Raw genomic sequence first — 27,623 nt, 5'->3', positions numbered from 1 at the left:
GCCTTATCTATGCTTCATCTAAGATTCTCTCTCAAGCACAACATAACATGCCTACGCTGGCAAGTCATTTTCAACAATTTTTAATGTTTCCAATTCCTTTGATAGCGGAATCAACAAAAAGTTCCGCTTCATCGAAATTGAAATCGTTTCAACATATTTCATTAGAAATACATTTATTTTATAACAGGAATATATCAACATTTTATTGTTTCAATTTTAGGGCTAAAAGACATAAATTTGATTAGCAATTTCACACATTCGAAATGACACTTTATGGTAATTTTTTGTCTCCATTTTAATTTAAGCTAAGCGTTACGGCGCCTAAATCTTCTGGAGCCAAGCACAACAAATTTAAACAAATATTTTCAATTAAATATCAACACCTTTGAAACAAGTAGTCAATTAACCGGCACACAACGAATTAGGTAGCACTCTGCCATCGATTACCAGTTTCCAGTTTTTTCTTCCATCTGCCAACGGTGACATAACAACAAAAATATGTATTTCTGGTCATGTTCTTTGGCGTTAAGATTGATGTGTAACTAATAAATTAAGCTTCAACGACAATACTAATCTCACCAATATCTTCTGGGTATTGTCAAAGCAGTATTTTGATGTTTTGATTTTATCTCTGGGTCGGATATTGTTTTTGGCTTATGCCAGCATTGTTTACGGAAGTATTTAAAAGTGTCATAATCACATAAATTAACTAAACTGAATTGACAAAATATGATTTTTTTTGGACGCACCTATTTCCAGTATTAAAATGGAAGTTTCGTGTGGCCTACTATCGATGTTTTTGGTTTGATAGTAAATCTTAAATTACTAATAATAGAAATTTAAATAATATTAGTTCTCAAAATTCAATATTTCAAAGGCTAACAAGAATTTGTGACGTCAATTTCACAGAAAATCTCGTTCCAAAATGCTGGGCGAACTTAACTGAATTTATGAAGTTTTTGATAATCTGATAGAATTGGAACATGCGAAATTGAGAATATATATTAGAATTATCCCCAAATTTATTTTATATATTCTATACTACAATAAAATTGTTTTTAAAAAGATTTTCTGTATGCGTATAGCTTAGCTGGATTCCATAGCAGAACATACATAAACCTTAATGAAAACAAATACTTTAAATTAGAAATTGGGTAGAAAATTATCGATCTATCTATCTTGCTTAGCAAAATACATGAATAGACTGACATACAGACGGACATGACATCGGAACAGATGTCTAAAAAATTTATGAAGTATTTATATTCCGTATCTGAAAGCTATTATCAAATATCGTTGATGAAGAACTTAAATACAAAATCAGATGCAATATATATACGGGACCTATACCTATGTCTTAACCGATTTATACCAAATTTAGCACATTTTCTTCCAGGCTGAAGATGGTCGTACTCATTATAGAACGGTCTGGTAACCCATTATTGTAACTAGGCATGTCGCTTGTAATAAAAAGTTATTTTTGTGCACCAAAAATCGATAAATAATTACCTTTATCAGAATTAAACGAAATGTATCTGTGGGTCCATGTTTTTTTCATGGTATGGTATAAATATATATGAGAGCTAGAGACATATGTGAACCGATCTCGATAAAATTTGGCCTCTATCTGATACCAAATATAATTCTTGTGGAGTCCATATTACGAATGTGAGGGACTTAAAACACCAAATCCCATGAAACATATATATGTATATATGGGGAGTGCACAATTAACCCCAAATCGGTTGAAGATATATATATATAAAAGCTATATCTAAATTTAAACTGATTCTCACCAATTTCAATAGGGTTCGTCAAAATATTGTTAGGAACATTTCATATCAATCGGATAATAAATCCGACCTATATATTGTTCTGGATTACCAGAAGGAGTAGACCGATATTGCCCATCTCCGAACTAGATCTAAGTTTGTTAATAATATTACGATGTACCAAGTTTGTACCAAATCGGATATTCCCTTTGAGAGTTATCGTGCGCACCAGCCAGCCAGACGGACAGATCAACTCCAAGTGTCCTGAAACGGATTTGGTTCAAAGAGATCTAGGATCTAAAACCTTTACTGCGATTATGCACGTTTGGCCGTATCAAATGATATATACCCTCTATCCATATGCCTGAGGGCATAATAAACAGATATACAGGGTGAGATAAAAATATTGCAACAAAGTCAAACACCATAATTTTTGCATTTATTTTTAATTTTATTGAATGAATTTCAGAAATAGCATCTAATTTTGGAATAAGTTTATATTTGTTCGAATTAGTCACCTTTGGCACGAATTATGGCCTTCAAACGGTCAATGAAACCGTCAAACGCTGCCCAAATGTTGCTCTGCGGTATTTTGGTCCATTCCCGACTTGCTTGAGGTGAACGACACTTTGGTATTTTTTAAGGGCCAACCTTGCTTTCCAAATTACTCCAGACGCAATAGTCCAACGGATTTTGGTGGACATTGTGTGCTGGAAATGAAGCGAGAAATCTCATTTTGTAACCATTCTTGGGTGGCGCGTGCTGACTGCGATGGTGCTGAGTTCTGTTGGAATGTGCAAGGTCTGCTGACATTCCTGTTTGCGTGCCCAAGGCTTTAATACACCGATTTATACGAGCGGAGAGCGACCATGGCCGGCGCTTGAGTTCTAGTGGCCAACCGAAAGTACACATTTTCAGCTGACCTCTTTGGCAAGCAAAGACGATCATTTTGTTTGTTTACAAACTGCTGGCATTTATTCTGATGCCACGGTCGATTTATACGAGCGGAGAGCGACCATGGCCGGCGCTTGAGTTCTAGTGGCCAACCGAAAGTACACATTTTCAGCTGACCTCTTTGGCAAGCAAAGACGATCATTTTGTTTGTTTACAAACTGCTGGACAACGAATGTTTTCTCATCGGGGAAAACCAAATTCAGCAGTCCACCACTTTCGGCAAAGCGAAGCAATTCTTTAGCTTCTTTCAGTCTATTTTCTTTCTGTTGCGATGTACTTGCACTTTTTGGAATTTCAATGGCATTACCCCGATCTCATTTTTCAATATTTACCGAATTGAATATTGCGATATGTTCAGCTCACGAGCCATTTTTCGACGACAGCGACGCGGGTTTCGATCAAGTCGCTTCTTTACTTTTCGAATCATTCCTGCTGATGTTGCTGTTTTCTTCCGTCCACTTCCTTGAAAATTCTCACCAAAATGGTTTTGTACGCTTGTAAACAATACAATGAGCTGTCACTGGAATAATTCTAATAGCTGTCAGACGAGTGGCTTAGAAATTATAGCAGTCTGAAGTTGGTTGCAGTTTTTTCATTTCACCCTTTAGGATGAAGGCTAGGGTTTAACACTTTTTGTGCTTTCAATGTACGCAAGTTCAATTTCTCCATCTACCACTTCAAAATTTATTAGCACTGGTGTAGGGTATAATGCAATAACTATAGCCATACTTTTACTTTCTAAAGCGTTATCCACGCTAATTGTTTATTAAAATAATTTATCTTTATTAGGAGAGATAATCCAAACAAATGTGGTAGCCAGTTGCTAATGACATGCAATTTTTTATAAAATTATTTTGTTTTTATTTAAAAAAAAAAAAACTTTATAACAAATAGCTAAAGTTCCACGCGTAGGGTATTTCGAATAAACAAAAAATCCCAAATGGAACAAGCCCGTTTTTCTTGATTTTTACCCACATAAATTAGAAATATTGCCCTGCAGTCAAGATTAAAATATTTAGGATGTGTTACCAGTTAAGATTGCTTTATTGTATTTTTTCTTTCTTTCCAAAAAATGATAAAAATGATTATAATAAAATGCCATTGAATGCTGGGATACTTGTCTTAAGATAAAATACATAAAAAATATGAAAAATGTTGATGTGAATCGCAATCAAGTTGGTACTTTTTTTAGTCTGTTGTATTTTTAGTACAGCATTCAAGGTGAGGTATCGTTTGCGGCACATAAACTTAATTTTAAATTAAAATTATTCGTCCTTGCCAAATTCGGTGTCAGATATTAAAAAATACATTTTTATTATTTTAATGTTTAATTAAATGTGTTGTTATCACTGAATACCATAAAATTTATGGGTCTTCAGGACATCCCAATTTGGAGCCACATTTTTTCAGTGGATTTTATTGTTTTTAAATTTGGTATTGAAATTAATTGACTTTTTATTGGTTTTTATTACCAAATGGATTATGCTGGCCAGCAATGTTTATGATTAATACATTTTATGTCTCCGGTTGACATTCGAATAAAAATTGTTAGTGGTTAGTCAGTGGAGCGTTGCTGAATTCATTTTAATGGCGAATACTAAGGCAATAATTTATATTAGTAGTGCTGATCATTTTAGGCATTTCTAATTTTCACTGACCATTTTCAATGCTCTATACAACTAATCGAAAAAATGGGACTTATGATGTTAAGTTTTAACAAATAGAGTCAATAATTCTCGTAGATTATTCTCAAAAGCTCAAAAAGGCTTTAAAAGAAACAAAATTATAATCTCGTGTTTAGAATTCGAAAGGGGTCTGAAAATATATTTCAACATCAACATTTGTAGGGCTCAGTTAAATTTTGTAAATATTCTTAAAAGGCTCAATAAGGCTTGGAAAATTTTCCAAACAATACTAGTTGACTTTGAAAATAACAAACAAAGTTAAGTGAAGTTAAGTGCCGAGAGTCGAAAAGTGCCGTAATATTGGGGCTATAGATTAAAATGAACTTATTCGGACTATGTTTTGCCACAATACGTAAAACCCATTATGAACTGTGACTACCGAATTTTAAACTATTCCGCTGGAAGGTACAATTATATGGGGCTATTCCAAAGCGAGGACCTGTATGGACATTGTTCTTTCATGGGGGTTATAACATCAACTTCAATTGATGATAGGGGCTATATCAAACGTTGACCGATATAGCTCGTCTTCGAACTATACCTGCATGCAGACAGCTCTATGCGAAATATTAGCTTTCTATATCTATCACATTTGTGAAAGCTTTGAACATATTTTCATGTAAAAGCTTTGAATATATTTTAATAACCTACGCTTGTGAATTTTTTGAACTTTGTTTTTATAACCTACGCTTGTGAAAGCTTTAAGTATATTTTAATAATCCACGCATCTCAAGTATTGGATTTATATTAATAGTCCACGCTTTTGAAATGGATATTTTAATAATCCATGCTTAGGAAGCTTTGAAATATTTTAAAATCCACGCTTAAGAATCTTTGTACATAGTTCAAAAATCGAGATTTGTGAAAGCTTTGAACATATTTCTAAATTTCATGTTTGGAAAGCTTTAGCAATATTTAAAAAATCAAGCTCGAAAATATTTAAAAAATCCATGTTTGGAAAGCTTTTCCGATATTTATAAAAAATTCACGTTTGGAAAGCTTTTCCAATATTTAAAAAATTTAAAAAATTCACGCTTGTGAAACCTTTAGACATAAATTTTTTTAATACACGCTTGTGAAAGCTTTAAACATTTTTTAATAATCCACGCCTGTGAAAGCTTTGAACATATTTTAATAATCCATGCTTGTAAAAGCTTTGAACGTATTTTAAGAATCCACGCTTTTGAAAACTAAACACATATTTTAATAATCCACGCTTGTGGAATCTTTGAATATATTTTCAAAATCTACGATTGTGACAGCTTTGAAAATATTTTAAAAATTCACTCTTGTGAAAGCTTTGAACATATTTTAATAAACCACGCGTATGAAAGCTTTAAAATATTAAAAAAATAAGCATAGAAAGCTTTGACAATATTTTTAAAAATCCACGCTTGCGAAAGCTTTGAACATATTTTATTAATCCACGCTTTGGAAGCCTTGAAGATATTTACAAAATGCACACTTGTGAAAACTTCAATATTTATAATCCACGCTTGTGAAATCTTTCAATTTCATAGTTCACGCTTGTGACAGCTTTTATCATATTACAACAATCCATGCTTATGAAATATATAATATAAAATATTTGAATATGCCAAATGTGGAAAGCTTTGAAAGTAGTCTTAAAATCAACGTTTTCTGGAAAGCTTTGAAAATATTTTTATAGTTGCATTAAAATGTTTTTTTTTTTTTAATCCACGTTTGGAAAGCTTTGCAAATATTTACAAATAATCAGGTTTGGAAAGTTTCGAAAATTATATAAAAACCATGTTCAAAAATTTAAAATATTTAAAAAATCCATGTTTGGAAAGCTTTTCCGATATTTATAAAAAATTCACGTTTGGAAAGCTTTTCCAATATTTAAAAAATTTAAAAAATTCACGCTTGTGAAACCTTTAGACATAAATTTTTTTAATACACGCTTGTGAAAGCTTTAAACATTTTTTAATAATCCACGCCTGTGAAAGCTTTGAACATATTTTAATAATCCATGCTTGTAAAAGCTTTGAACGTATTTTAAGAATCCACGCTTTTGAAAACTAAACACATATTTTAATAATCCACGCTTGTGGAATCTTTGAATATATTTTCAAAATCTACGATTGTGACAGCTTTGAAAATATTTTAAAAATTCACTCTTGTGAAAGCTTTGAACATATTTTAATAAACCACGCGTATGAAAGCTTTAAAATATTAAAAAAATAAGCATAGAAAGCTTTGACAATATTTTAAAAATCCACGCTTGCGAAAGCTTTGAACATATTTTATTAATCCACGCTTTGGAAGCCTTGAAGATATTTACAAAATGCACACTTGTGAAAACTTCAATATTTATAATCCACGCTTGTGAAATCTTTCAATTTCATAGTTCACGCTTGTGACAGCTTTTATCATATTACAACAATCCATGCTTATGAAATATATAATATAAAATATTTGAATATGCCAAATGTGGAAAGCTTTGAAAGTAGTCTTAAAATCAACGTTTTCTGGAAAGCTTTGAAAATATTTTTACAGTTGCATTAAAATGTTTTTTTTTTTTTTTAATCCACGTTTGGAAAGCTTTGCAAATATTTACAAATAATCAGGTTTGGAAAGTTTCGAAAATTATATAAAAACCATGTTCAAAAATTCACTGTAAAATGGAAGGTCTTTGGAAGGAAATATTTTCAAATCCAGATTCGAAGAGCATTGAATTTTTTTAAAACATTCGTTTTAAAAGCTTTGAACATATTTTCCAAATCCATTTTGGTAAATATGGAAATTATTAAAAAACACTTTTTAAAAGCTTTAAAGATATTATTAAAATTATTGTTTTGAAAACTGTGAAACTTTTTTTTTATATCAAGGTTTAGAAAGCTTAACAAAAGTATTTTAAAAATCTACGATTGGAAAGCTTTAAGAATATTTTTAAATCCTCGTTCCGTACCAAAAAACTAATCTCAAAAAATAAATTCCAAAAAATAAATATCAAAAAAATCCAATCAAATTAGTTTCAAAATACATTTCCTTTCTTAACAATTTCACATAGAATTTTATTGCTTCTTGTTTTTTTTTTCTTCTTCTTCTAAAAAATGGCCAAACACTTCAAAATATTTCAAATCTGTCACCAAGATACAAAGATATTTTAAGCATCTCCTCTTGAGTTTTGGTCAAGTTGTTTATTGCGGCGATATCAAAGGCCAGAGTTTTATTTTGATCACAAAAATATCTCCAGAAAAAAAACAATCCAAATAATTAGTTTATTTCTTTTTGGTGAAAGTGTGTTGTGTTTTAGGACATTTTAAAATAAATATATATGATTTTATAACAAAATAGTTTTTATTTAAAAATTTAGCAAAATAACTAATTTGGTTCATCAATTTTGTTGACTACATTTATTTTTAACGACATTATTATGCAAAAGAAATATAACAAGAAGTTTATTGGGAATGTCGTCATCAGATTGGCATTTTTATCATTCTTCCAAAAAATATTTTTCTTTATTTTTATATAAATAGAAAAAAGTAAAATCTGCAAAAGTATTGTTATAAAATTTAAATGAATTTGTTATCTTTTTGTTTATTCCTGTTTCAACGTTTAGCTAATCTGCAGCACATGTTTAACAAACTTTAATGAAGAGGTAAAAAATAATTCAATTGATGACGGATTTTTTTTAACAAATCCTCAATTGATAATGTCGACGAAAGGTGATATTATAAATAATTTTTTTGAAATGTTGTCTAAATTAATTAATTTTTATTAAACAAATTTCATTTAGAACTAAACAACAAACTACTGTCGACAACTATATTTTTGGAGTTTATCAAACCGTTTTAAATTCGCATAACAAGGTCAATACGACCTTGACTGACCAAATATGTGTGGAGCCAAAATAAATATTTTGTCAAAGATGTCTTCGCATAAATTTAATGTGAAAGTAGTAAAACAACTTTCTAGCGGAGAAAAAATAGAATTCCCATTAATCACCTGTCCATAAGTCGTTGTTATAATTTGTGGGTGGATAGTAGAATGCTAAAAATTAGAATACCGCATCAAATTATTTTGCACACATGTTTCGTTTTTGTTTGTAGAATGGTTAAATATAAAATAGAAAATACTGTTGATGTGCTCACTATTTTTCTAAGGTTCCTGTTGTCTACGTGGCATCCAATAGTAGATTTTAGTTCTTAATGTGTAGTTGTAGCTCAAATTTTTTAAAAACCAATTTTTTTTTAAAAACCACCACAGCAACGTACCATTTTCCGAATACAGTTTTACCATATGTACCACTATTTCGTGCAATTTGAATACTTATATAAATAAAATCACTACCTTATCTTAAGCGAACACGACATAATTAGAACACCTTTTAGATCAAATCTCCAAAACACATCCTTATCTTGCCCTTAACAGTGTTTTGAAATTTAACGATGTGTAACGGAAATCGATACAAAAATAAATTTGCCAAATTATATTGAAATAGTTTCAGATTTGGATATAGCTCCTATATATATTTTCCACCGATTTCGTTTATTTGATGCATCAGCCACGATATGTATATTCGAATCCAAAGAAATTTAGAATGAGTGACCGTATTTGATCAGAAAATAAATTTGCCAGTTTATATTGAAATCTGTTCAGATGTGGTTATAGCTTCCATATAAAATTCGGCTGATTTTAAATATTTGATGCACCAAATACACTATATATATCACATTCCAATGAAGTTAGGAATGTGTGACGGAATTTGTTCTAAAATTCTAACAGTAAACAAGTAAAAAAGCTGTAAGTTCGGCCGGGCCGAACTTTGAATACCCTCCATCATTTGGTAAAAATTTAACAATTTTCAAAAAAAAAATCCGTTAAATATTCTTTTAAAATTTTAAAAATACCGAATGTAGCCGTATATTAGGGTCTATACGACGACGTGGACCTGCATAGGCAACTTTTGTCACAAGCTATCACAATATTCAAATGCGAAACATGAACCTATACAGACAATTTTCTGTCATAGGCCGTAGTTTTCATTACGGACTTCAAATACCAAATTTAAAATAGTTCCGGTAAATAATGTCGCGAAAATCATCAAAATACCGAATATCGGGGGGTACCGTTATATGGGGGCTATACGAAGACGTTGACCTACATGGTCCGTTTTCAATACCAAAAGTCCTGCCGACATAATACACTATTGAGTAAATTTTTATCAACTTACTTCATTTTGTTCGCAAGCTAGAGTGATTTCCACAGACGGACGGACATCGCTAAGTCGATATAGAATTTTATGCTGATCAAGAATATATATACTTTGTGGGGTCTAAAATATATATTTCGGGATGTTATAAACGGAATGACAAACTTAATAACCCTCCATACTATGGTGGAGGGTATAAAAATATTATCATTATCCAAACAACATAGGGCATGTGTGTAGGAAGCTTCACTGCCTCGAGATCAAAAATTTGAATAAAAACTTAATAAAACATTGACGCAGTCATTGCCCCACGTTTGAGATATGAAATCCAATACTTTTCTCAGGAATTTGACAAAAGAATCGCCCAATCGATCTCTTTAGAATGCGAACGATTTCGTTCACAAATTTGAAAGAATCTCTTTTTAAATATTCCTCTTTTCTTTTTTGTGATTTATTGTTTTGAATTCGTTTAGTGGCGTTTTGACATTCTAAAATTTGCTACTTAGTTTTACCAACCAACCGGTCATTTGATATGATATGGCCTATATTTAATGTTTATTGAATATTGATTTTCATCTTTTATGGTTGGGTTTGTGTTGAAATTCACACTCCATTTGTGGAGCTGAGCGAGAGGGAGGGAGAAACTAGAAGAAAGCATCTTGGATGCTGTATCAATATGAAGAAGAATACCAATACTTGAATAAACGACTACGTAAAAAACGCTTCACCCCTACAGAAAACAAGTTCAGAAAAGTGACGATATCTTTTTTTTTTTTTTTTTGATTCTATAAAAATTGAAATTTTCTGTTTACGGTTCAGGAATTTTTATTTGGTCATTGTTTTTGTATTTTCTTGTAGTTTTTAGTTAATAACATTTTAGTATAAAAGCTTGTTTGGCTGGCCAAAATCGTATCATTCGTGCATTTGACTTGATTCGATTAATTTAAATATTATTTTGTTATCTCGGGTTTTTTATTCGTATCCTCTTTATTATTGCAAAAATGAAACTCCTCTTAGCTGTGGTCGGTTTGGCATTGGTCGGTATCGCAACTGCCAAGGATGTCGAAGTGATTTCGAATGAGGCCATTGTGGAACATGATGGCAAATATCATTACCAGTAAGCATTCAAAAGTGTTTTTCAAATAAACCAAAAATATGACCATAAATGGAAAATAAAAACTGAACATAAATTAAATTAAAACCGTGAACAATAAAACATAAACACTACAACAAAAAATAGATCGATAAATTACTCCCACCAAACATTAAAGTGTGAAAAATATGAAAAGTAAAAAAAACACATTCTCTACCATAAACAGAAATTAAAAACAATGATGTGATGATGCTGATTCCAAAAAGAGCAGTGAATTCAATTAACCGAAAATGCGAAATAGGAACCAACGGTGATATAAATAAAAATTATGGCAAATAAATGAAATAAATTAGCTCTTCTTATTAAAATAACAATATAACCAGGAAGTGTTATTTATTTTGGTGATTAAAAAAAAAAAAAACAAAACAAAATGGAAACAAAATGCTGAGACATTTATGATCCCACTATCACAAATAAAAATATTAAAATAATGAAGTATTTCCCTGAGAAGTTAATATTTTTGGGAGAAATGTGCAAAAAGTAACAGAACAAACTGTATCGCACCTCAAGTGTTCCAAGGTCGAATACAAAATAAGTAGAAGTTGTTAATAAAAAAATAAAATAATAACAATTGGCGCTGCAATTTAGTGTTGCTCAGTTCGCAGCAGTCCTAATTAGTATTTAGCAATTTTCTCGATTTGTAATTTTTTCGAATTGTACTTTTGAAGGTACAAGTGACTCAGGAGGCCATACTTATGTCATATATATATTTTTTTATTCTTTATTATTATTCTTGATCCGCGTAAAATTCTAAGTCGACTTAGCAAAGTCCGTCTGTCTGTCTGTTGTAATCACGCTATCTTTCGAACAAATTGAGATAGAAGGCTAACCTTTTGCACTCATGTATATTTTGCCAGTAGGCAGGTTAAGTGCGTAAATGGGCCATGTGGGTCCACGTTTTCTTATAGCCCCCTCCCGATATTCGATATTTTTATGATTTTAGCGACATTATTCACGGAATTGTTTCAAATTTAATGTTTGAAGTTTGAAATCGATACTACAGCCTAAGACAGAAAATTTTCTGTGGACCTTCGTATATCCCCCATATAACGGTACCTCCCTATATTCGGAATTTTGATGATTTTAGCGACATTATTTATCTGATTTGTTTCAAATTTGCACTTGAAGTTCGTAATGGATACTACAGCTTATGACAGAAAATTGTCTGTGCAGGTCCACGTCTTCGTATAGCGCCCATACAACGGTACCTCCCGATATTCGGTATTTTGATGATTTTAGCGACATTATTCACCTGAATAGTTTCAAATTACGTATTTAGACTTCGTCATGGATACTACAGCCTAAGACAGAAAATTGTCTGTGCAGATCCACGTCTTCGTACAGGCCCCATATATCAGTACCTCCCTATATTCGGTATTTTGACGATTTTAGGTACAATACTCACAGAAATTGTTTGAGATGTCGTATTTAAAGTTCGTAATGGATGCTACAGCCTGTAACAGAAAATTGTCAATGCAGGTCCAGGTCATCGTATAGCACCGATATAACGGTACCCCCCTATATACGGTATTTTGATGATTTTAGCTTCATTATTCATCGTTTGTTTCAAGTTTCGAATTCGAATAAGGTAATGGCTAACAACAAACAATGCCTGTGTAGGTCCACGTCGTATAGACCCCAATATAACGGCTATATTCGATTTTTAAAGATTTTAACAGAATTGTTAACGGATTTTATTTTGGAAATTTCCAAATTCGTTCCAAATGGTGGAGGGTATTTGTTTTCTTTTCCTTTTTTTGGAATTATGTTTCGAAACCTACAAAAGTATAGGTTTTAAAAATTTCTAGGTAGTTGTAATCAAGATATAACTCAAATGATTTTGCCTGTCAAGCCAAATTCGAAGAGTATCAAAATCGGTCCACTTTTAAGTATAGCCTCCATATTAATATACCCTCATACTTATATATCCCCTGTCAATCTGTCTGACTGGTGCGCACTATAACACTCGAAGGGAGTATCTGATTTGATCCAAACTTGGTACATCGTTCATAGATGGAGTCTGGAGATGGGCTATATCGGTCCACTTCTTTTCCTTCTCCCACAAAAAATCACAGAAAACAATTTACCTGAAAGAACAAGAAAATATCTCCCAATTTTGCGGAAACGTTGCAAATACCAAATTTCTGAGCAGTGTTGCCGACGATCATCATAAACATCTGATTCTCCTCAAATTTCACATATCCTAATATTTTCAATAACACAAGATCTGGTGTGAAAATGGGATATATCGTCTAACCAACTCTAGAAAATTTATAGATCTAGAAAATGTTAAATAAATGCCTGTTGTCTTCAAATTTCAGACAAGATTTTGTTTGATAATGGGATAGATCAGATCACTCTTTCTAGTATTTCCACCACAACGAGTCAAATTTTTGAATAACCATGACGCTCATAAAAGCAAATAAGCATTCAATTCCTTCAAAACTCAGCATATCGCAGTGTTTCTATCAACACAAGATTAGATGTAAAGATGGTATAAATTGGACCAGTCCTCTTGTACCTTCCCCATTAATGAGTCCAATTTTTGAATATCCTAAACACACATAATATGCGAAATAAACATCCGATTGACTTCAAACTCACACATCCTAATATTTTTACTAACATTAAATTCTGGTACCTCCCCAAAAATTGTCAAAAAAGGCATCAAAGTTAACCCTTGACCATCATAATATTTTGACAAAACTTGATTGAACAATACATACTCACTGTTTTATCTTTCCCTCAAGAAATTTAAATAATAGCAGGTAAAAAAGCAGTAAGTTCGGACGGGCTGCATTTTGAATACCCTTCACAATTGAAAAGGAATACCGAATGTAGGGAGTTACCATTATATTGGGGCTATAGTACCATTTCGAACTTCAAATTCAAAACATTTCCAGTGAAAAGCGTGGAATAAATTATCAAATACCGAATACCTGGAGATACAGTTATATGGTGGCTATACCAAAACGTTGACTTATTTTCAATATCAAAAGTCCTGTAGAACTAATACACATCTGAGTAAAATTTAATCAACCTATATCACTTCGTTCGGAAGCTAGAGTGATTACCACAGGCGAACGGATATTGTTAAATCGACATAGATTTTTATGCTGATCAAGAATATATATTCGTTGTGGGGTCTGAAATTTATATAACGAAGTGTAACAAAACAAACTTAATATGCCCCTCATACTATGGTGGAGGGTATAAAACCCCATTTAAAGTGGGAAAACAATATCGGACTTTTGCATTGTGACATAAATCAAAAGACAACTTTTTGAGCCGCTAAAAGTTCAAAAAAAGAGAATCCTTTATACGGATTTTTGTTATGAGTACTTTGGTGTCGCATTTAGGAATTTGCTTTACCAACCAACTTACAATCGAATATTGCTTAGCATAGAAAATTTAGGTCCGTTACGATAAATACCGAATTTAACTAGAGCCACGAATTTAACAGAGAAAAAAACATTGCTATGTTAGCGTTAACAGAGCTACATAAAAAATTTTTTAATTACTTATCGTATAAAAACGCCAACAAAACGCATTATATAATCATTATTAAATTATATTCCAAAGATTGAAGTCTACTATCCATTGGCATTAAGAAAATTATAGGAAGTTCCGGCCACTTTCGAGGTATACGGTCATTTCTGGAGGTATCCTTGGAACAGGATAACTCCATTGGCCAATATGCCTTCCAGGACAATTCTGCAGGCACAATATGGGTCCTGGAAGGGATATTGGCCAATTGAGTTATCCTGTTCCAAGGATACCTCGAGAAATGACCATATACCTCGAAAGTGGCCGGAACTAGACTTCATAAGCTTTCCGTAGGTACCCATATTGTACCGGCAGAATTGTCCTGGAAGGCACAGTTTTGTGTAAACTTGTCCTGGCACATAGTATTGCGCTATGAGTTAATGGGAGTATGTAGCCTTACAATATTTGGAATATAATTTAATAATGATTATATAATGCATTTTGTTAGCGTTTTTATACGATAAGTAATTAAAAATATTTAGGAAAAAACAAAATTTTACTTTTCAAGTGTTTCCTACACTTCCAATACCGATGGTATATAATTTAGTACCATCATATGCAACATTTCCCCTTTTACAATTGAAGCTACATTCCATTCCACTCTCATATCTAGGCCCACACACTCACATTGATCACCATACCAAATTTCATAATTCTAGCTCTATCACTCTATTTTAAAAAACACGTCATTGTCGAAATTCTTTTAATAGAACCCGTATACCAACAATTCATAATTCCTCTTCTCTTCACACACTCCCTATGCCAAATATAGCACCCCAGCGGATTTTTAGCACATACATCTTCCATCTGAGTAGGTGCGACCCATCCAAAGCCTGTATACAATTTCTACTTACATTTACACAGCGATGGCCTAGGCCATCAGACGAGTCCGAAATCTACCGACAATGTAAGCGAATGTTGGATGGGTCCGAAATCGACCGACAATGTAAGTGAATGTTGGATGGGTCCGAAATCTATCAACATTGTAAGCGAAGGTTGGATGGGTCCGATTCCATCAACATTTTATTGCGGAACTTATATTTCAGTTGTTTTTATACCCTACACCACATAGTGGTAAGGGTATTATGTCTTTGTGCATTTGTTTGCAACATGGAGAAGGAAACGAGATAGACCCATAGTTACTTTTGAGAACCTTCATAGAATCACTTTCTGAGTCGATTTATGCATGTCAGTCCGTCTGTCCGTCCGTCTGTCTGTCCATGTATTCTTGTGAACAAAATGCAGGTCGCATTTATTATCCGATTGAGATGAAATTTTCCAAACAATATTTTTTTGGCCCAAGGACGAACCCTATTGAAATTGGTGAGAATCGGATCAAATTTAGATATAGCTCCCATATATATCTTCATCCGATTTCGGGTTAAATGTGCACCAAATATCCACTATCAGTCCAAATTACCTGAATTTTGGCACACCCAACCGAGTTCGGCCTAGAAGCAAGTATATAAAATTTGGAGAAAATCGGTTCAGATATAGCTATAGCTCCCATATATATCTTTCATCCGATTTGATCTTTAAGTCCCTCACATTCGTAATATTCACTCCACAACCGTGATATTTGGTACCAGGTATTAGATGGAGCACAGAAATAGCTGTTTTAAATTTTATCGAAATCGGTTCAGATTTGGATATAGCTCCCATATATATCTTCATCCGATTTCGTGTTAATTGACCACCAAATGGCCAATATCAGCCCAAATGGCCCGAATTTTGGCACATGTGACCGAGATTAGCCTTAAAGCAAGTACAACAAATTTGGAGAAAATCGGTTCAGAAACAGCTATAGCTCCCATATATATGTTTTATCCGATTTGGTGTTTAAGCCTCTCACATTCGTAATATGAACTCCACAAGAATGATATTTGGTACCAGATATAAGATACAGCCCAGAAATAGCTGTTTGTAATTTTATCGAAATCGGTTCAGATTTGGATATAGCTCCCATATATATCTTCATCCGATTTCGGGTTAATTGTGCACCAAATGGCCGATATAAGTCCAAATGGACTGAATTTTAGTACATCGGACCAAATTCAGCCTAGAAGCAAGTATATCAAATTTAGTGAAAATCGGTTCAGATATAGATATAGCAACCATATATATGTTTCATCCGATTTAGTGTTTTAGTCCAATACATTCGTAATATTCACTCCACAACCGTGATATTTGGTACCAGGTATTAGATGGAGCACAGGAATAGCTGTTTTAAATTTTATCGAAATCGGTTCAGATTTGGATATAGCGCCCATATATATCTTCATCCGATTTAGGGTTAAATGTGCACTAAATGGTCAATATCAGCCCAAATCACCTGAATTCTCGTACATAAGACCGAATTCAGTCTAGAAGCTAATACGTAAAATTTGGAGAAACCCGGTTCAGAGATAGCTATAGTTCGTAAAATGCACGATAGAATTAGATAGATTTTGATTTTGTACCAAATATCTCATAGAGCTCTGAAATGCCCTGTATAAACCTTTTTACGAGAGCTCTACTAAATATGCATAGTGGTGTAGGGTATCATATAGTCGGCCCCGCCCGACTTTTGAGCTTTCCTTACTGGTTTTATATCGACATTATTTACCGGAATTGTTTCAAATTACGTATTTAAAGTTCGTTATGGGAACTACAATCTGTGACAGAAAATTGTCTATCAGGTCCAGGTCTTCGTATAACTTCATACAACGATACCTCCCGATATTCGGTATTTTGATGATATTAGCGAATTGTTTCAAATTTAGCATTTGAAGTTAGTAATGTGTACTACAGCTTATGACAGAAAATTGTCTGTGCAGGTCCACGTCTTCGTATAGCCTCCATGTACCGGTACCTCCCTATATTCGGTATTTTGATGATTTTAGCGACATGATTCACCGGAGTAGTTTCAAATTACGTATTAAGAGTTCGTAATGGGAACTACAGTTTGTGACAGAAAATTGTCTATGCAGGTCCAGGTCTTCGTATAGGCCCCATATATCAGTACCTCCCTATATACGGTATTTTGACGATTTTAGGTACAATACTCACAGAAATTGTTTGAGATGTCGTATTTAAAGTTCGTAATTGATGCTACAGCCTGTAACAGAAAATTGTCAATGCAGGTCCAGATCTTTCGTATAGCTCCGATATAACGGTACATCCCTATATACGGTGTTTTGATGATTTTAGCTACATTATTCATCGTTTATATCAAGTTTCGAATTCGAATATGGTAATGGCTAACAACAAACAATGCCTATGTAGGTCCACGTCGTATAGACCCCAATATAACGGCTATATTCGTTTTTTTTAAGATTTTAACAGAATTGTTAACGGATTTTATTTTTTGGAAATTTCCAAATTCGTTCCAAATTGTGGAGGGAATTCAAAGTTCGACCCGGCCGAACTTACTGCTTTTTAACTTGTTTTCTTTACCTTTTTTGGAATTATGTTTCAAAACTCACAAAAATTTAGGTTTTAAAAATTTCTAGGTCGTTGTAATCACGATATAACTTAAATGAATACATATATCAAGCCATGATTTTGCCTGTCAAGCCAAGTTCGAAGAGTATCAAAATCGGTCCACTTTTAAGTATAGCCCCCATATCAATGTACCCTCATATTTATGTATCCCCGATTTCTAAGCAATTTTCCCACCTAAAGGTTGATATAGGTCCACTTTTGTGTAAACCATCGAAACATTACCCTACTTTAGGTATTTGGGATTCTAAAGGAAAATTTGAAAAAAAAAACACATAAAATTCAAAACAATTCATGAAATCTTTCCTAAACTCATATGGCTGCAGAGGGTATATAACGTTTGATGCTGCCAAAACGTACCTCATCGAAATAGTGCTTTAAGACACTAGGTCTTTTTGGACCAAATCCAAAAAAAAAAAATAAAATTTTAGAATGTTAAATAACCATTACGCTCATAAATGCAAATAAGCATTCAATTCCTTCAAAACTCGGCATATCGCAGTATTTCTATCAACACAAGATTAGGTGTAAAGATGGAATAAATTGGACCAGTCCGCTTGTCCTGCAGTCCTTCCCCATAAAGGGGTCCAATTTTTGGATAACCTTAACACACATAAATGCGAAATAAACATCCGATTGACTTCAAATTTCACACATCCACTTTCTTCTTCACATCCCCCAAAAAGGGTAAAAAAATCATCAAACAAATATCGAATTTTCATCAAATTTTGCATTTTGGATAAATCAAATGATGAATTTTTTGAGTCGGTAAAAATTCAAAAGAAAGAATCCTTTATTCGGATTTTTGTTGTGAGTACTTCCGGGCCGCATTAAGGATATTGCCTTGCAAACCAATTAACAATCCAACATTGCATAGCATAGAACATTTTACAATTCTGGTTCTTCCAATATTTTCACAATTCAAGCTTCATTCCATTCTACTCTCATATCTAGACCCACACACTCACAGTCATAATCATACCGGATTTCATTATTCTAGCTATATTGCTATATTAGGTACGTCATTGACTAAATTCTAGGCACAGTTATCTTTACACCAAAATCCACAATTCCTTCTCATTATAAAAAAAAATTTAGCACCATTTAGTACTTTACGTAAACTATAAAAAAGGCGTTGTCTAAATTCTTCACACTCTTAATGGGCCCGTATACTAAAATTCATAATTTCACCTCTATTCCTATACTCTATAGCACATTTAGTAATTTTCATGCACCATACAAACCACCGCATTGTCCACATGAAAGACACGAAAATCAAAAACAAAAATGTCATGACACGACTATCAAAACTCATAATTCAAGTTCTATGTCTCTCTGCTCTCTCTACACTTTCCACGGGATTCCACAAACATCCCATTGTCTAAATGTTTCACACTCTTAATGTACCCATATACCGAAATACTTAATTCCTCTTCTCTTCCGACACTCTATACCAAATTTATACTTTCCTTGTATGCGTTTCTAAATTTATCTCTTTATCTAAATGCCGTATACTCGTACTAATCCTAATAACAATACGTACATTTCTAACTGTTTTCCTATACTATATACCTAATTTAGTACCATATAGAATTTCACGTACTACCACTCTATGCCGAATTTTGTACCATTTGGCAGCACTCTTATGCTAGGAACACAATTGGAGCGAACGACGAATTTTTTCGCGGCGTATGTTCGTCGTCAAAAATAAAAACCATATGTGTATATGGAAGTGCACACAATCACGGCGCCGGCGAAAATTTCGTCGGTCGCCGCGAACTCAATTAGCTTTATTTCTATTTCATACGCCGGCGAACGGCGACAAAACAGTACAAGGTGGCCATACTTGTACGAATTTTATGTGTTTTAGTAAATAAAGTTACTTTTTACTTAAAAATTTGTTATGGTCACTCTACTATCTGTTATTCGTATAAAAAAAACATAAATAATTTGTTTATTTATTTGTGCACTTGCGCCTGAGTGAAGATGGATATCAGTGAATTTATAATAGAAAAGATGGACATAACTGAAATTATAAAGAATTATGAGTTCTTGTATAATTTTCATTGTAGTCAACAAATGAGCAAAAAGTAAACAACTTCATCAGCTGTTTTATAATTTCGTCGGTATTGTGTTCCATACGACGAATTTTCGCGGCTCATTTTGTCGCCGCGTAGGGCGAAATTCGTCGTTCGCTCCAATTGTGTTCCTAGCATTACACTTATGTATACATTTCCAAAACATCTCATTTTGTCAACCAGTTCCAAAAAAAAGCTTTTACTGGAATAATTTTGGTACAATATTTAGTTACTTTTATTATTTGTTGTACCTTACTAATATGAATTCCTAAAAATATTCACCTTTTTACAAACACCTTTTTGTTTATCATTGACAATCCTTCGTACAACCTTTTAGAGCTTATTACACTACGCGACAAATTTCAATTTTTTCAACAATTACGGGGAAAATCCAGCAGATTATGAAAGTAGACACATGCATCTGTATTTTGAAAGATTATATCGAATAGTGGCCAAAATTAAGGACGCAAATTCCCCCTCTTCCACACTTTCAGCATATTTTCAATTAAGATTCTTCGGAATTGGCGTAGTTTAGGCATACATTGGTATATTAGGTATATTGCAGATAAAAATACGACGAATATTTTAATTGAAAACTTCCTTTAAGCAGGATCGTACCAAGCCAAAATATCCTAAAATAATTATTTTTCATAGGCCAGCAATTCATATATGTTAAAAACACATTTTAGGAACAAGGCCGTACTTTATCTGAGTTTATGCAAAAATCTCCTACAAAACATTGTTTAAGAAGAGTTACGTCAAAGACAAAGATATTCCTCATCAAATTTAACTATAAGTCACCGAAGGAAAGAAACCTTATATTTCCACTGCAATTCAAAAAAAAAAACTATTTGCATCAAAGTTTTCAAAAAAGGTCAAACATATTCTGTAATTGTTATACCCTCAGCTACATTGCTACGGAAGGTAATATCATTTGATAAGTACAAAAGTGCCTCATCGAAATAACGGTTTTAAACGCTAGGTCTCTTTGAACCAAATCTGGATCAGAACATTTGGAGTCGATCTCGTCCGTTCGTCTATTTTGCTGGTTTGCACGATAACTATTCAAGGGAGTATCTGAGTTGGTTAAATTTGCTACATCGCAATGTTTTTATCAAACTTAGATCGAGTTCGGAGATGGGCAATATCGGCCCACTACTCCACAAAAGGTCAAAAAATAATAGATATATAATTTACCTGATAGAACAAGAAAGGATAATCCAATTTCGTTCAAACAATTGCAATATCGTGCCACTCCATCACATACCTCACCCACAAAATGTCAACATTTTGAATAATTATAGTTCTTATGAAATGTAAAATAAGAGTCAGATTGCCTTCAAATTGCACCAACTCTCAAAAATGGGAAATAATACTCAGATTCTCACTCAAATGCAGAATTTCACAAATCAAAATTCAAATTTGAAGTTTCTAATGGGTACCACCGTCTGTGACAAAAAAATTGCCTATGCAGGTATTTGTGTGATTTTAGCCACATTATTCATCGCATTTTTTTCAAATTTCGTATTTTAGGTTCCTAGGTTTCAGGTCTTCGTATAGTCCTATACAAATTTACCATCCTATATTCGGTATTTTGATGACTTTAGTAATTTATTTAACCATTATTTTTTTGAAAACTCTTATATGCTATATTATTGTCTTTGTAGATCCACGTCATAGTATAGTCCCCATGTAACGGTACATCCCTATAATAGTTTCTAACCTATGCTAGGAAATTGTATATTCAGGTCCACGTCTTCATATAGGCTCCAATATAACGGTACTTCCCTATAGTCGATATTTTAATTATTTTAGCGGCATTTAATGATTTCAAATCTCGTATATTAAATTCCTAATCGGGACTACAGCCTATGACCGAAAATTGCGTATGCAGGTCCACTTCTTAATAAAGCCGCCATATAATGGTAAAATATATTCGTTAGTTTGATGATTTTAGCAATATTTTTCACCAGTATTGTTTCAAATATGTTTTTGAATATCGTAATGACCTATGACAAAAATTGTATATACAGGTCCACTTGTTCATATAGGCGCCCATATAACAGTGACTCCCAATATTCGGTAGTTTTATGAATATAGCAGTAGTTTTTAAGGAAATTGTTTTGAAAATTTGAATTTATTGTTTTTATACCCATACTATGGAGGGTATATTAATTTTAGCGTCATTATTCACCGGATTAGTTTCAAATTACGCATTTAGAGTTCGTAATGGGAACTACAGTCTGTGAGAGAAAATTGTGTATGCAGGTCCAGGTCTTTGTATAGGCCCCATATATCAATACCTTCCTACATTCGGTATTTTGACGATTTTAGGTGCAATACTCACCGAAATGGTTCGAGATGTCGTGTTTAAAGTTCGTAATGGATACTACAGCCTATGACAGAAAATTGTCAGTGCAGGTTCACGTCTTCGTATAGCCCCCATATAACGGTACCTCCCGATATTCGGTACTTTGTTGAATGTAGCAACATTATTAACAGGAATTCTTTCAAATTTAGTATTTGATGTTCATAGTGGATACTACAGCCTGAGACAGAAAATTGTCTGTGCTGGTCTACGTCTTCGTATAGCCCCCATATAACGATACCTCCCGATATTCGGTATTTTAATGATTTTAGCTACATTATTCACCGATTTTTTTTAAGTTTCGCATTTGAATATATTAATGGCTTATGACAAACAAAGCCTATATAGGTTCACGTCGTAGAGACCCCAATATAACGGCTATATTCTGCATTTTTAAGATTTCAACAGAATTTTTTACGTATTTCATTTTTTTAACATTTCCAAATTCGTTCCAAATGTTGAAGAGCATTCCAAGTTCGTCCCGGCCGAACTTACTGCTTTTTTAACTTGTTTAATTTGGTATTGAAATTGTCCAATTACATATACCCCTACATCTATATCACCAAAATGTGGATTTATGGTGTTTTATATGTGATCAATATGGCTCATATACAAATTTGACTGCACGGAAATAAATAACACTAAAATTTACCTCTATATCCCAATTCAATTTCCTGATCGACTGACCATTTTCCAAATTAAGTATATATTTCGAGGGTATCATAATAAATACACATTTTAATTTTTTTCGTACCGCTTATTATAAAGTTACCTATATCGGAAACTTCCCAGTGACTAAAACTAGTATTGACTTCGTCTCTGAACAATGTGAATCGGAATACCATTTGAATTCAAGATTTCAACAGAGAATTTTCAAACATTTACGATACATCTATTTTTGTCTCAAATACCCATATAGATGAGACTCGTGTTGCTCTAGCACTGGAACCATAACATTATTAAAATGTTAGATAACAAAAAAAAAATAAAATACAAATTTGGTAATGACCATAACCACAAACTGGATATTCGGTTCCAGTTTTTAACAATGAAAACAAAAAATTCAAATATATATAAATCGATTTCTTAATTGACCCAAACAACTATCATAGCAAGTCTACTAATTTCGTTAAATACCTACTCTCTATATATATTTCAACATTATAATTTTCAAATATATTTCTATTCATTTCTACTTAATTGCAGCTACGAGTTGGGAGATGGTTCGAAGGCAACACAAGATGGCATTTTGAAACACGTCGATGACAGCCACGAGGGTGAAGCAATCCAGGGAAGATTTGCATTCGTTTCCGATGATGGTGAGGAATATTCCATTTCCTACACCGCCGATGAGAATGGCTATCGCCCCGTTGGCGCTCACTTACCCACACCACCACCAATTCCAGAATCAGTATTGAAAACCTTAAAATATTTGGAAGAACATCCCTATAATCCAGAAAATGATCAAAAGAAACATCGTTAAACACCGGATCCAATGAAACCCGAAATGTATTTTTTAGTCAATAACAAAAACAAAAAAAAAAGGAAATGTGATCTAAAGCGTTATACGAAATAAATAAAAATAGTATTGCTGTTAGGGTGAAAATCATACGCACAACCATACACACACCAATGCATAGCATATAAATCCCACACATATATTTACATACATAACTAAGCACATCTATAGAATTATTCGACTGATAATAAACAAAGAATGAAAAACATTATTAAAATATTTCAAATTTATTCGGAATTATTTGTGATGATGATGGTTGGCCGGTTGCTTAGCCGGTTAGTGGGTTGGTCGGTTGGCTGTTCGCTTAAAAACAAAAGAAATCGCCCATGTTACGCTTTATGCAAGAATGAGCCGAAGAAGAACTATGCTCAAGAATGAAAAGTTTATTCACCTGCCGGCAGTTCTTGTCTCTTCTCGCCAATAGACCATATCGTAAAATCTTCATTAATAGTTTTTTTTGTTTAAAAATTTGTATTTGTGTGTCCATTGTTTCTGTTGGCATTTGAATGAATTTGTTATTCGCGTCATAATTTGATATCATTCGCTATATTAAGTTATTATTTTATTTCACTTTTTTCCTCACCGTTATTTGTTCTACAGAAATTGACAAAATAATTAGAAGAAGAAATAAAACCCAGTTGAATATGAGGCTATAGTCGACTTGGCATTACCTTACATTTTATAATCTCCACCATGTAAAAACTTCATTCATGGCTAAATCGGATTTCCTTAAAATCCGTAAAATTTGAAAGTTCCTTTAAATAGATGAAATTTTTTTGATAGTAATGAGGATTCAAAATGACGAAAATCAGAAGGTATTATTATATAGGACCTATAAAAAAACAACATTGAAAATGTTGTGTAGGGAATTAACTATGCCGTGTCAATCTCTACATATCAATTGCAGAAACGGATAAAGCACGGATTATGAATCCGAACTTTCGGATCGAATAACCAGTTAACCGGGTATTTCGCCAACGGAAAAAATACTTCGCCATAATCAGGTTAAAACAAGTAAAAGTATCGGTCGGTTTTGCCGACAGATATATACCCTCAGCCAATGTTCGATTATTTAAAAATATTTTGACTTCTGTTATGATTATTTAAATGTTTAAACCTTTATGCAGTTGGTTCCGAAGGAATTGGCCAATATTGGCCACTTCGTGTCGGACCTAAATAAATATTATATAAATATCGCGACGTGCCAGGTTTGGACTGTGTTGTGTGAATTTTGGGATTTACCAAGTCTTGAATAGAATCGGATGTCAATATTTCTTTTTATGAGCTTCATGGATTTTCAAAATTTTGAGTCTCTGTGAGGGAAGTTGCCAAAAAAGAATGGACCGATATATCCCATCTTCACAACGGATCTTTTGTTAGTGGATATAATGGGATGTGTGAAATATAAAGAGAACCTGATGCTTGTTTCGGATTTTATAAGCGTTTTGGTTATTCAAAACGTTGACTTTTTCTGGGGGAGAAAGCAGGAGGAATGGTCCGATATCTATGGTTTTTTAACAGATCCTGTGTTGATAGACATATTCAGATGTGCCAAGTCTAAATGGAATCCGATGTTAATTTCGCGTTTTATGAGCTTAATGGATATTCAAATTTCGACTTTTGTGGAGGAGGTACCAGAAGGAGTAGACCGATATATTCCATCTTTACACCAGATCTTGGGTTTATGAAAATATTGGGATGTGTGAAATTTTAAGACAATCGGATTCTTACATCACATTTTATGAGAGTTGTAATTATTCAAAATGTTGACCATTTATGGGGGAGGTACTTGATGGAGTGGACCGATATTGTCCATTTTCACACCTGACCTAACACTGACACACGCACGGATTATCCTTTCTCTTTCTGCGCAAAAAATATATTTTTTGAAAATTTCGACCATTTGTGGGGAGGTACCAGAACGAATGGAACAATATATTCCATCTAGACCTTGCGTTAATATAAATATTGGGATGTGTGAAATTTGAAGACAATCGGACTCTTACATGACATTTTATGAGGGTTGTAATTACTCAAAATGTTGACCATTTGTGGGGGAGGTACCAGAAGGTGTGAATCGATATTTCACACCTGACCTAGTACTGACGCAAATATTAGGATTTGCAAAGTTGGAGCAATATCGGATTATCCTTTCTCTTTCTGTGCAAAAAATATATTTTATTTTGAAAATTTCGACCTATTGTGGGAGAGGTACCAGAAGGAGTGGACCGATATTGCCCATCTCTGAACTCGATCTAAGTTTGACAAAAATCTTACAATGTACCAAGTTTGGACCAAATCGGATACTTCCTTCGAGAGTTATCATGCGCACCAGCCAGACAGACAGACAGACGGACGGACATCGCTAGATCGACTCCAAATGTTCTGAACCGGATTTGGTACAAAAAGGCTTAGGGTCTAAAACCGTTATTTCGAATAAGCACGTTTTGACCGTATTAAATTGTATATACCCTCTGTAGCCATATGGCTAAGGGTATTAATACATACCCATAATTAACATTTCTGGTCTATCCGAGGATAGCCCTAAACTCAGCAAACGGTCATACTCCCCATACTCTTTATTATGGGTGTTATGACCAAAAAGCGTATATAATCCCCATAATTGCAATGGGAATTATATCCGATACGGAGTGAATTATCCAATGGGAACTCCAAATATCAAATTACATCTGATTTGTTTGGAAATTGGGACCAAGACCTTCGGATGCCCCTAATCAGTAGAACCCGTTATATGTGTGCCAAAACTTATCGTGCACTGTTTCCTATAGCAAAAATCTATCTGATATCGGATAAAGATATATATATATATATATATATATATATATATATATATATATATATATATATATATATATATATATATATATATATATATATATATATATATATATATATATATATATATATATCGGAGCTACATCCTAATCTGAACCGATCTTGACATAATTTGACAGAGGTATTTTCGAGCAGTATCTGATGTCCGGTACCAAATATCATTCATGTGGAGTGCACATAACGCATGTGAGGGACTTAAACCCCCAAATGGGATGAAAGATATATGTATATGGGAGCTATAGCTATATCTGAACCGATTTGTTTGTGCTTGCTTCAAGACTAAATTCGATGTTATGTACGAAAATTCAGGTCATTTGGAATTATATTGGCCATTTTGTGCACAATTAACCCGAAATCGGTTGGGGCTATATCCAAATCTGAACCGATCTTCATAAAATTTGGTAGAGGTATTTCTGGGCTGTATCTGATATCTGGTACCAAATATCACTGTTGGGAAGTGCTTAATACCCATGTGAGGGACTTAAAAACCAAATCGGATGAAACATATATATGGGAGATATTTCTAAATCTGATCCGATTATCACCAATTTCAATAGGGTTCATCCTTGGGCCAAACAAATATTGTTTTCAAAAATTCTCAATCGAATAATAAATGCGACCTGCATTTTGTTCACAAGAAGGCATGAACGGACGCACAGACGGACTGACATGCATAATTCGACTCATAAAGTGATTCTATGAAGATCCTCAAAAGTAACTATGAGTCGCTTCTTTCTCCATGTTATAAACAAATGCACAAAGAAATAATATCTACTATGTGGCGTATGGTATAAAAACACATATAAAATTCCTAAAAATGCTTGAAATTCAGTGGTACGATTCAAATAATTTAATATTTGACTGTGACTGTGCATCAAATGGTCCATCCGCTTATTCCAATTTTGACATACTCTTTCCAACATTTCGGCCGGTATCTCACGAATTAATGACTCAATGTTGTCTTCCAATGTGTCAATTGAAGCGATCTCCTCTGTATATATATGAGTTAAATTATAGACCCACATTAAATAGT

General features: G+C 33.2%; 1 protein-coding gene across 1 annotated transcript; it reads left to right on the top strand.

The window, feature by feature from the left end:
- The first annotated feature begins 10,505 nt into the window (after positions 1-10,505).
- LOC131800523 (endocuticle structural glycoprotein SgAbd-3-like) lies at positions 10,506-23,775 on the top strand. The gene is made up of 2 exons (XM_059120613.1): positions 10,506-10,707; positions 23,422-23,775. Exons 1-2 carry the CDS (start codon positions 10,592-10,594, stop codon positions 23,696-23,698), a joined length of 393 nt encoding a protein of 130 aa, XP_058976596.1. The 5' UTR covers positions 10,506-10,591; the 3' UTR covers positions 23,699-23,775.
- The last annotated feature ends 3,848 nt before the right edge of the window (positions 23,776-27,623 follow it).

Source organism: Musca domestica, unplaced genomic scaffold, assembly GCF_030504385.1.
Source record: "Musca domestica strain aabys unplaced genomic scaffold, Musca_domestica.polishedcontigs.V.1.1 17, whole genome shotgun sequence".
Classification (NCBI taxonomy): Eukaryota; Metazoa; Arthropoda; class Insecta; order Diptera; family Muscidae; genus Musca; species Musca domestica.
This window is presented reverse-complemented; position numbering and strand designations above follow the sequence as displayed.

Excerpts from the sequence above, each read along its gene's own strand:
- LOC131800523 (XM_059120613.1), top strand. The coding sequence starts at position 10,592 with ATGAAACTCCTCTTAGCTGTGGTCGGTTTGGCATTGGTCGGTATCGCA. Across the intron at positions 10,708-23,421 it reads GATGGCAAATATCATTACCA|CTACGAGTTGGGAGATGGTT; the intron begins GTAAGCATTCAA and ends ACTTAATTGCAG.